Source organism: Amphibalanus amphitrite, unplaced genomic scaffold (genome assembly GCF_019059575.1).
Source record: "Amphibalanus amphitrite isolate SeventyFive unplaced genomic scaffold, NRLGWU_Aamphi_draft 000132F_arrow, whole genome shotgun sequence".
Taxonomy (NCBI): Eukaryota; Metazoa; Arthropoda; class Thecostraca; order Balanomorpha; family Balanidae; genus Amphibalanus; species Amphibalanus amphitrite.
In genome coordinates, this window is record NW_024881627.1 from 542,771 (window position 1) to 554,874 (window position 12,104).

General features: G+C 49.7%; 1 protein-coding gene across 1 annotated transcript; it reads right to left on the minus strand.

Moving 5' to 3' along the window:
* Positions 1 to 1,821: 1,821 nt before the first annotated feature.
* LOC122382027 (dnaJ homolog subfamily C member 3-like) lies at positions 1,822 to 8,236 on the minus strand. The gene is made up of 10 exons (XM_043366893.1): positions 7,693 to 8,236; positions 7,234 to 7,347; positions 6,735 to 6,859; positions 6,148 to 6,222; positions 5,589 to 5,914; positions 5,082 to 5,232; positions 3,844 to 4,053; positions 3,471 to 3,619; positions 3,040 to 3,158; positions 1,822 to 2,775 (listed from the first exon to the last, which is right to left on the minus strand). Exons 1-10 carry the CDS (start codon positions 7,769 to 7,771, stop codon positions 2,627 to 2,629), a joined length of 1,497 nt encoding a protein of 498 aa, XP_043222828.1. The 5' UTR covers positions 7,772 to 8,236; the 3' UTR covers positions 1,822 to 2,626.
* Between the last annotated feature and the right edge of the window lie 3,868 nt (positions 8,237 to 12,104).

The window sequence follows — 12,104 nt, forward strand, 5'->3', positions numbered from 1 at the left end:
TTTCTATTATTTTGTATATGGTTTTCCAATTGTGGTTAAATAATTATTTTAATTTTAAATAGGTATCTTTATTTATTGTAATGAAATTAAATCTTTTAACAATTTTCTTACAAAATACCGATCCATTTATGGAATGGCCAGCTGATTGTGACGCCCGGAACCTGCAGAAAAAATGTTTTTCTATCGCCATTTTCGAGTGAAATCACTGAATTTGATCAAATCACGTTGATTCCTAGTGGAAAATGGAAGCCTTTTATCTGCGATAAGAAAAGTCTGGCTGCATTTATGCCCATATATGATCATCAAAAGTCTATCTATTGACCGATCCATTTTTGGATCTTCGCCTCGTAAACCCGGTTTACATAGCATATTTGACGAGGCTCTAGCTCGTTAATTTGGCTTTAATTTCGATGCAGTGGTCTACAAATATTTAGAGGGGATCATTTTGTAAATTGTTAAGCACCATTGGCATCTTTTGCAACATCACGGACGGAGATATAAGCTTGCAACAAACCCTATGTAAACGCGTCTGTAGTTTCCCCAACTGAAGTGGTGGTCGCTGGTGGGTCAAATACCCTTGCCCCTTGGTGGAGATTTAACATCAAATAATATATTTTCTAAGCTGATGTATTGTTGACAGCGCCCTTGGTTTTATCGGTATAAGCAGGGGGCGTCGAAGTCTAGTAGGAAAATCTGGCAATCCCCGGCGTGACGTAACGTCGGGGATGACCGACGGCACCTTGCACTGAAAGATACGGCAGAACGGCTATTTTTGAAAAATGATTAAAAATACTTGGGTGCTGTTATGACACATTAAACGCTTATCAGCATGTTCCTCATCATGTGATAAAGCCATATCCGTGGTCGAAAATAGCCGAGCCCCTCCCAATTTCCAAACATCGACCTTATAAGCAAAGAATGTAAGCGTAATCTTTAAGGGCGACTTTCCCTTACATATCCGTACATATGCGTCCTTATGGAAATCGGTAGTGTGGCGATAAGCGACGCGCGCGACATCTGTGGGGCGACTGTCGCGACACCTGGTGGCTGCTTTTCTGCTGTATGTAGGCATTGGGGTTTTGCCAGATATGGTTCCTACTGCTACACCACTTTGTTGACCCAATACTAGAAAGTTTTTTTCCCTTAAATGGCAAGCAAATTAAAAGTACATTTATAAAATTGCTTATAAATGATTACGAGATAATAATGAAGAAGTTTTGATTGATAAATTATTTAAATATTTAACCATGAAACTATATTCTGGTAGGTTTAGTACAAATTAGTCCGTGCAACCTTGTATTTAGGGCCTTGGGTATAAGTAAGCCTGGCGTCCCAGAGGAAGATGCCAGATACCGTTGACCCTTGTTATCGCCGAGTTACACAAAGGTAACCATGGCAAATCGCTTAGCTTTTCTAAAAGTTTGGATAATCGCTGCAAGTTGCCTAGCAACACCAGTGTTTTTCGTTTTCAAACGCGATGATGAACAGAAAAGGTAACGTTTTGAGTTTTGACGCACGCTATACAATCACTGACGCAAACAGGGAAATGGAGCGTGGCTACGAAATTGTGTGCGCCCCAAATACTGTAAAAATTGCCGAGTCGAACTTTTGAACTTCTCCAATGACAAGTCTCGCTATGTAAAGCGAATGCCAAATTTTACATTTAGATTTTTTGTTGCGTTACTTTTCTACAGATCCATCCTTGGGCTCAACAAAGCTGCCAACTGATGGTACAGGCCCAATCGCCGACGGGCGTAGCCAGGTCCTGTAACCGCTGCATTAACTTGATAGCTTGATAAATCCTATAACAAGACCCGAGGGTATATGGCATACATATATTTCAGAACCCTTTGTTTCACATTTCCACATAAACAGCTTATGTGCACGCGAACGTAAGTCGACAAATCAAATAACCGAGTTTGAACTCCCGCGGAGGGGATACCCGAGAAACGGCCGATTGCCAACTCCCCTCCCCCTGCATCGGCCGGTAATCCCCAATCGAGCACCAAACCTATCATCAAGTGCGGCCTAGCATCCGCAAAATACGATTTTGAAACTAAATTATAAACCCTAGCTTCTCTGATGCCCTCCCCTAGCGATGCAGGTCACAGCGGATTGCAGTAGGTCATGAGCTTCGGCCAGCGGTGGAGGCCGCCGGCACTTTGCGAGTCAGTTTGTACAGCCACTGTGGGGACCAGGCGGCTCAGTGGCGCCCGGCACACGGACATACCCGCACACACAAACTCACACTCCCGATCCTACTACCACCGAGCCAAGGCACCGCCGCCGCGCCGTCCCGCACGCGACACTGTTAGTGTTTATCACCGGACAGGTCCCCGATCGGTCCCGCCTCCCGGCACGGCCCCGGGTCCGGCCGGCCGGCGCGCAGTCAATCCACTCTCAGACGGTGGACAGTCCACAGTCCACACTCAGTCGTGGACCGGCGCGGCGCCGCACCCTCGAGTCGGTCTCTGGCTACCGCGGCGCTTCGGACGAGACGCGTAAATGCACACGAGGTAGCGAGCCTCTCCCGCCGTGGGGGAGCGCTGCCCGCCGACCGGCCGTCCCGGGCCGCTGGACACCCATATCACAGGCGCGCCGCGCCGCCCGCCGGCACACGCGGCGCTCAGTTAAAGTGGAACTTGAAGTGGAACGGCCCGCCGCCCTGGCCGCCGTGAAAACCGTGAAAGCCCTGCTCGAACGGGTTGAAGCCGCGGCCCGCCTCCGACTCCGGGTCGAGCGGGTCCTCTCCGGCGTCAAACTTGCGCCGCTTGTCTGCCGGGCAGACGGGGCGGACGGAGGTTAGATAGGGTCAGATGGGGTGGTCAGACGTGGCAGACGGTTAAGTCAGCTAGATTTGAAGCGGGGTTGGTCAACAGTGGTAAGTTTCAGAGCTCGTTGACAAATAGCGTCGAGTGCCGGACCCGAAAGAGACGGAAGCGATATTCCAACAGTCCATTGGCCAGGCACTGGACAAAGTGGACATACACACACCTTCTCATCTCCTCCACCCATTATCTCCCCTATCATCGCTCTCACCGGGATCGGAGAGCACCTCCTTGGCTGCCGCGATGTCGATGAACATGGCCTCCGCCTTCTTCTTGTCCTTCTCGTCGCCGGTCGCAAAGTTATCCGGGTGCCACTGCTGGGCCAGTTTCCTGCACAGCAGACAGCGACGCTCTTTTACATACACGCCGACCAACATACGGCCAATAGTAATACAAGCGTAGAGCATACCAGATGCAATGCATCAGTCACGAAACAGTACTATGCTTTGGTGGAAGAAGAAAAACAACAATGGCAACGGTGCACAAAGGAGCTTCACGTTATCCTATCATAAGAAATGCTTGGAACATACCAGTCGTGCTCAAACAATGTCCTTTATTGCCGAGAGCACGAGACTTGTAAGTATCAAACGTGGGAGTGGAAGATCTCGATCGATTCAGCCATGTCAGGCTGCTATCATTTACCTGTACGCCTTGTTAATCTCTTTCTTTGATGCTGTCTTTTTGACACCGAGGATTTTGTAATAGTCCCTCTTCTTTTTTAGTTTTTGTTTCTTCTGTGCCTTCCCGAGACCTTCCTTAGCCCTCTGATATCCTTCGTCCATCTCCAGCGCCTGGCAACACACGAGGAATCCCACCCAGTCAATGAGGTCTTTCGGCAGAGAGTCTACCGATGGGAGGTCAGTATGCTAGCGCACCGAGAGCTCTTTATAGCAAGTCACACACGGTCTCACGCCCATTATCTCGGAGTCCGATGTCGAGAGACTGATACTGCACCAATCGAACGTCAATACTGCACAGCGCACACGACAGTCTGCCGCCCGGCGATGTGACCCACCTGCTGGTAGTCTCGAATGGCCTCATCGAAGAGGTCGTCGTTCAGATAGGCCTCAGCTCGCTCGCAGTAGATGCGCGGCTCCCTGTCCAGCTCTATGGCCCGCGTGCACGTGGAGACGGCCTCTGAGGCGCCCTCTCGCACCTGGCACGTGCACATACGCTCCAGGCCGCGGTACCGCACCGCCGGCTCTGTCGGCTCGGCGTCCAGTACCTGTAAAGGGACAGGGAGTCAGCCGGGCTCCATGTGTCAGAGAAGCGGGCCGATACGAATGGGGTGTGAAGGAAGGGTAGAAAGAATTAACGGGATGGAGCGGGAGACAGGCTGAAAAGAGATCGAAAAAAAGAGACTGAGACAAAAAAGTACAAGACAGGACAAAAAGCAAAATACGGACAAGCAGGAATTAATATTGCTGGAACTGGAAGCGCAAGTCTGGTTGAATGGCAACGTGACGTTACGCATAGGACAGCCGACAACATACATGACGCTAGCAACAGAGCTAACATTTAACGGCAGATTTTAACGGTAAAAGGCAGCGTACATGATCCCCGGAGGTCAGTGAAATATCAACCAAATAAATCAACAATAGATGGTACTCTGGTAACGGACCGGTGTATATGAACGCGTCGTGGACGGGCTCGGGAGGGAAGGAGGGCGGGGCAGAGATGGGGAGGGGCCAGGGGAGGTCGTTGGTCTACCGGACAGGAGCTTTGGCCAAACCGGTCGCCGCGCACGACTGGAATGTGGCCAGCGGCGGCTGGGTTCCGTCAAGGCCGCACTGAATGACACAGACAATACAGCGGCTGGCGGGGCCCACGAGGAAACATCGGCACATTGTGTGGATACCGAAACAAAACGAACATGGAGCTTCTTGCAGCCGGTGCATCGTACATTTGTGAAAAACTCACGAATCAATAGAATGTTCTCTGGAGCTGAAATGATCAAGGAATGCATCACCACGAAAAAGACCCTACCCGATTTTAGTGCTGTGTCCAGTACCAGCAAACTGTCTTAAGTTTCGAGGATCCTGTACTGGAGGTGCTACATAGTACATTTCACAACGACCATCCACCAGATACCCAGCAGCAGCATCATTTTCCCGATCAACCCCCTCCCCTTCTCCTCCGAAAGCGTTAGGAGCTAAATGCTGTCGATCACTGATCTGCAGTCGGAGACATGAGGACTGTGTTCCACCCGGCCAGACAAACGACCTTCGACAGACCCGCGTCCCATGTCCTCACCTTGCTGGCCGAGCGCGAGCACGAGGCGAAGTCCTCGCGGTCCAGGTGCTCCTGCGAGTTGTCCAGCGCCTTCACCACCTTCTTCACCTTCTTGTAGTGTTCGTGGCACTGCTTGTCGTCCTGATCCAGCTTCAGACACTCGCGCACCTCGCTGGACGAGGAGCGGGTAGGAACGGTTAGGCACCGTCGCGACAATCACTCTGTCATCGAAGTAATTACATAAGCCCGACGTCACTTTGTTATCCCATCTAATTATCATACCTTATCGACACAATTCATCCTGCACGGCATCGTTTCGTCCTCAATCGCATCCCCTCGATCCATCATAGCCCATCGATCGACCGTAGCAACTACCCCAGCTGTATCATCAGACCCGCAGGACATCTGTCTGCCCCCAACCGATTCCGCTACCTCATGGCTATCAAATTAAGTCGCCATAGTTAGCCGTCAATCACCGTACAACCACTGGACAGGCCACGTCACCCACCGTCCGCCCCTGACTCTCACCTGAGCGACTCGTGCGCCTCGCCGAGCCGGTAGTGCAGCTTGGCGATCTGCAGGTGACCGGCCCGGTTATCGGTCACCAGTTTGGTGGTGGCGCGCAGGTCGCTGAGCGCCGCGATCAGGTCACCCACGGCCACGTAGCTGTCGGCGCGCAGCTGCCGCAGCGGCGCCGACCACGAGCACACCTCCAGCACGCGCGAGAGCAGCGCAATGTGCGTGTGGTGGTCGCCGTAGTGGAGCGCCTGCTGCGCCTCGCGCACGTCCGCCCGCACCTGGTCGATGGTCGAGTACGCCTGCAGCGCCTCGGCGTTCGACGGGTCGCGCCGCAGCTGAGGAGGAGGGAGGAAAGTGGTAACGATACAGAAAACGTAAATCAAACAACGCTCAGGCAAAGACTGCCACTGGGGATGTCACGAACGTAGTGTAGCTAGACCATTTAATATTCACAGACTTCGAAAACTGTCGACATCCGGCCGTGATATGTAACACATTCAGAAAAAGACAACCAATGTTCAAAATGTTCAAACACTTATCATATCAGGCATATTGTCATTTATCTTACCACATCCTCAAAGTCGATATGTGCCTCGTCCAGATTTCCCAGTTTGAGGTGAACGTTGCCCCTCTGTAACCTCGCCTGAAAACGAGCAGAGATAACGTCAATGGATCCGTCCCTGCGTCAGTCATTCTGAACCCAGTCAGCAATTCCCGTATCATCGCTGCTCCTTAGTGGACCAAATGATTGACTCAGCACCACTGTGCAATGAGCCACCACCGACTGACGACGCTAGCGTTTGGGAACCGAGCATCGAGAACAATCGCCTATCGTATGTCAACTGGCTACTGTAACACGTCATCAGGCTTCGGACATCGATAAAAGAGCTGGATCAGAGTCCGTCAACAGTTTAAATGACGGAAAAAACTTAGTGAAAACCGATCTGAAATAAAGGTACTCATATTGATCTCGATCAATACGTTAGCGGATGTACAGACGATGATTCAGTCCCTACTTAGCTGGCAACTATCGCCGCACGTTTAAACGGAAGTCGGACTCTACGCACAGGTATACGGTAGACAGGTAGACCGTCTAGATGGTACAGACAGTACAGTGGGGTATACGATGTGCGGGGTACCGGGTAGGACACTCACCGCCAGGAAGTCGGGCTTCATCTTGAGCACCTGCTGGAGGTCCGGCAGCGCCTGTTTGGCCTTACCCAGCGCCAGGTACACGGTGGCCCGACGGTAGTACGACAGGTAGTTCTGCGGGTCGGCGTCTGAAACCGGATGAGCGCCGTCACACATACGACCACAGGACGACGCAAAAAGAATAGAAACAAACGAAAAAGCAGTCAATGAACGGAAGAACGAAAAGACGGACGTACGGACGGACGGAAGGACCGATGAACAGACGGCAAAGCAGACCAATGGACGGATAACATTGAACGAAGAGACAAGCCAAAGGACAAACATGTCAGCAAGCTAAGAGAATGTCAGGACAGACAAACTATCATACATATGAACAAACAAACGAACACATGGCTCAGCGGGACAAACAGATCAACATCATTCGGACAAACAAATGGTGAATAAAACTAATTAACAGAACTACAGAATAAGAGAAGCATGCCTTCAGCACCACTGTTCTCACCAATGGCAGCATGGAAGTGTGTGAGGGCATCCTGAAGCTGTCCCTGACTCAGCAGCCTCAGCCCCATCTCTAGGTGCTGATCCACGTCAGCAGAACTCAGCGAGGATGTGGCATCTGCAACAGCATAAGTATTTGATGATGCGTGGAGTTTGACACAGTTTGTCAACTGGTACGACCCACATACACTGCCAAGTGTCAGTAGACTACAATTAAAATCAGACAAAACAAAGATAGCAGGCCTGGAAGAATATCAGTATTATGCTCAACTGAACCATCCATGGCATTTAAATATCAATTGAGATAGTATAGTCAAATCAGAATGCTGATCCAGTTCACTAAGCCAGGACAGGTAGGTACATAGTACTTACCTACATACTAACTAGGTAAGCAGGTACCTAGGACCTAAAGTAAATAAATACCAGTACTTTGACTGGCTTCCGAACCATTCCCAATACTTACCATTTATATGAATTTCTGCAGCAAGGAAAAATAGCCAAATTGATGCCAAATATCCTTGAAGATGTGCTAGATCTGTCATGTTTTGTACAATTACCTCAATTGACAAACAACCATGTAAAACTTGCTGGTTATCTCACTATGTCCGATTTTCAATGGTGTCGACTTTAGGCCACAGATAGGGACTCAGATAACATCAAACATTGTTGCCTAATGAAGCATAGCGAACATGCAAAATCTACTCCTTAGAAGCGCAATCGTAACGAACGTAGCGAACTTGTAACGAACGCTTTAACAGAATGTCGTCTTCCGAATTCCGAACCGCACCGACCACCCCAACTCAAACTTCTGAAACAACACAAATTGACACAAATGACCGCGGCCAATCAGCACAGTAGGAGTACTACACCATAATCGTCTTTTGTCATCCACATATGTGATGCTTGTAATCTGATAGTAATTCCGGTCGTGGGTTTATTCCATTGGCGCAGAGCTGCTGCTACTCCTTTTCATTGGCTCGCGAATTATACGGTAAATGCTGTTCTCTGTTCTCTCACTTCTTTGCCCCAGAATTAAAAGAAAGTTTCCGTTCATTTGTTTAGATGATTTTAAACCTCATAAAATTTTTACAAATATCAAACATTTTTTTTATTGTCAAGTTACTCTAAAGTTTTCAATGATGAATGATACGGTATTTCAATTACTTTTTCATATTTTAAGCCCATGAGATACTACATGCCGCATCTGGCGCATTTGTCACAACTCCATTGTGTTCTCCGTCTCGTATTTTCTCTATTTTCTTTTCTCTGTAATCTTCTCTGTCGTCGTGTCAATTGATTTTGGTGAGGGTTTAATATTTTAATTTTTCGGTTGTATGCTAGCTTTCCTTGCAATTTTCGAGCTGTCAACCAGGTATTTGTGCTGCTTGGCATGTTTTTGCTCGAGTGACAGATTCACCGTTACATGAATGTACGGTATGCTTTGACGTCCTTTTAATCTTTTAACACGTGTCGGGACAAATTTGGTTGGACATTTTCGTCGGGCAGTTTTTCGTCTGCAGATTTTCGTTTGACATTTTTTCGGCACGCAACCTTTTGTCCATGCATATTTTTGTTCACACATTTTTGATTTTTTGGTATTATGATAGCAGGCGTCTCACATACTGCCACCCCAGACTGCAAAGTATGGCACGCAGCCAGACTGCAAAGTATGGCAATTTCGACGAGATCTCGTCGGTGCGGGCTTGTTCGGCTGGTGCGGATTTTGGAGTGGTGCGGTGCGGATCTGGCCTGGTGCGGTGCGGATTTGGCTTGGACCAACGCTTGGACCTTGGTGCGGTGCGGACTGCGGACTTCGCGTGGTCTTCTTACCCGGCCGGGTTCCCTTGTTGACTGTTCTTTGGAAAGCCCTACAAATGCGTGTCAGCCACGGTGACGCACGGTTACGGACCAAGGTTTTAAATTTACTCTACGAACTAACAATTGCGGCAGAACAAATCCATTCTCGCCTCGGGAATTATCGTGATGACGACGTCATTAGAACGAAGACTGGTTGCGGTGGTGAATGGTATGTCCAGGCCCATGTCACTCCACTTTTGATGACATCATAAGGGGGCCTCAGGACAATAATGGCGCGGCGCGCCACAATCGCTTCAAAGCTACTTGCCAACAGTTGCCATTTTTGAAAATATTATTTTGAAATAAAGTTCCAAGTAATAAAAATATTGTAATAAAGTTGTTGTATAAATCGATACCATATCTAAAAACTTACTGAAAAATGATTTATTCATAGTAAAAATATAAGCTCGATGCGTTTTTACGTTGCTTTCCTGCAACTTCAGAGGGTTTTTAAATCGTCTATATCTTCAAAACCGGCCATTTCTTAGCATATTGCTGCTCTTTTTTATCGCTAGAAAATTAGTTGGACTTTCCAATGACATCAATGGTTGAGCGATATGTGTAGAGTGTCACCAACAATCTTCAAATGAAGTTAGTCATTTTTACGTTGTAAAGGAATGGAGTACCCCTTTCGAGCATCAGGGGTGACGTCACTCAGGATCTGTCTCTGATTGGTCGGCGGGGGAGTGACTGTACCTTCTATAGATGGCCTTGGGTATGTCACATTAGCGAGCAGCTGATTTGGATTGCCAATCAGCACGCTACTTGGGAATGACGTCATTGGTTTCACTCATACGAAAGTTTGTTGGGGCTATTGGATCAAGGCTCGTGAAATTCACACGTGACATTTAGCATATAGAAGGCCCACAGAGGGGGAGAAGTTGCGAATGTCACATGACCCAATATGCCCTCCGGCGCCGTATTTTCACCGGCGTCAGTCTATTTGCTCTATTTCAAACTTACGGTACAAGTGCACGGCGCGGTCCCGTGGTGAGCGTTGCTCAAGCGGTAAGTGAAACTGAAATTGGACGGGAAATAATTATAGTGAGATGAATAAAGTCCCTTGCATTATAATTGCCTGTGGGTTCGGTGCTGGTGCGGATTTTTTGGGCTCTCAGCCCGCTTTGGTGCGGATTTTCCGGCTCAGTTTGAAGGGTTGGTGCGGATTTTGAACTTGGGCCGGTGCGCCTCGTCGACCTGCGTGCCATACTTTGCAGTCTGGGGCCACGCAGGTCGACGAGGCGCACCGGACCAAGTTCAAAATCCGCACCAACCCTTCAAACTGAGCCGGAAAATCTGCACCAAAGCGAGCCGAGAGCCCAAAATATCCGCACCGAACCCACAGGCAATTATAATGCAAGGGACTTCATTTATCTCACTATAATTATTTCCCCTCCAATTTCAGTTTCACGAGCAACGCTCACCACGGGACCGCGCCGCGCACTTGTACCGGAAGTTTGAAATAGAGCAAATAGACGGACGCCGGTGTCAACAGGGCGCCGGAGGGCATATTGGGTCACGTGACATTCGGAACTTCTCCCCTCTCTGTGGGCCTTCTACATGCTAAATGTCACGTGTGAATTTGACGAGCCTTGATAAAATCGCCCCAGCAAACATTCGTATGAGTAAAACTAATGACGTCATTCCAAAGCAGCGTGCTGATTGTTAATTCAAACCAGCTGCTCGCAAATGTGACATACCAGTCACCACCGCAACCAGTCTTCGTTCTAATGACGTCGTCATCACGTTAATTTCCGAGGCGAGAATGGATTTGTTCTGCCGCAATTGTTAGTTCGTAGAGTAAATTTAAAACCTTTCTCCGTCACCGTGGCTGGCACGCATTTGTAGGGCTTTCCAAAGAACGTCAACAAGGAAACCCGGCCGGGTAAGAAGACCAAGCGAAGTCCGCACCGCATCAAGGTCCAAGCCAAATCCGCACCGCACCAGGCAAAATCCGCACCGCACCACTCCAAAATCCGCACCAGCCGAACAAGCCCGCACCGACGAGATCTCGTCGAAATTGCCATACTTTGCAGTCTGGCTGCCACCGGTTTGGGAAAAGTCGCTAGATTCGTCAGGTCTAGAGATATTTCTACCAAGTCGCTATATAGGGTTATCACATAGCGGTGATTTCAAAAACGGAGTCAGTTTTTTTTCTGAGCTGGCGGGGGGGCGTTTGGGGGGGATTGCCCCCCTTGTCGATAGCTCGGGAACCGCTGATCTGAGCCAGGCTTGCAAGACGGCGTTGGAAAGCGGTCGAGTAGACAAGCCTAATTAGTAACGCAAACTATCATCGGGATACTGGGGGGGGGGGGGGCGTAGGGGGGATTGCCCCCCTTGCCGATAGCTCGGGAACGGCTGATCGGAGCCAGGCTTGCAAGACGGCGTTGGAAAGCGGTCGAGTAGACAAGCCTAATTAGTAACGCAAACTATCATCGGGATACTGGGGGGGCGTAGGGGGGGGGGGATTGCCCCCCTTGCCGATAGCTCGGGAACGGCTGATCGGAGCCAGGCTTGCAAGGCGGCGTTGGAAAGCGGTCGAGTAGACAAGCCTAATTACTTAATTAATAATGCATACTATCATCGGGATACTGGGGGGGGGGTGTGTGTGTGGGGGGGGGGTTGCCCTTGACCGATAGCTCGGGAACGGCTGATCGGGGCCAGGCTTGCAAGGCGGTGTTGGAAAGCGTTCGAGTAGACAAGTCACTATCATCGGGATACTAGGGGGGGGGGGGGGTGCGTTTGGGGGGATTGCCCCCCTGACCGATAGCTCGGGAACGGCTGATCGGAGCCAGGCTTGCAAGGCCCACCCCCCGTATCCTGATGATAGTTTGCATTACTAATTAGGCTTGTCTACTCGACCGCTTTCCAACGCCGCCTTGCAAGCCTGGCTCCGATCAGCCGTTCCCGAGCTATCGGCAAGGGGGGCAATCCCCCCTACGCCCCCCCCGTATCCCGATGATAGTTTGCATTACTAATTAGGCTTGTCTACTCGACCGCTTTCCAACGCCGCATTGC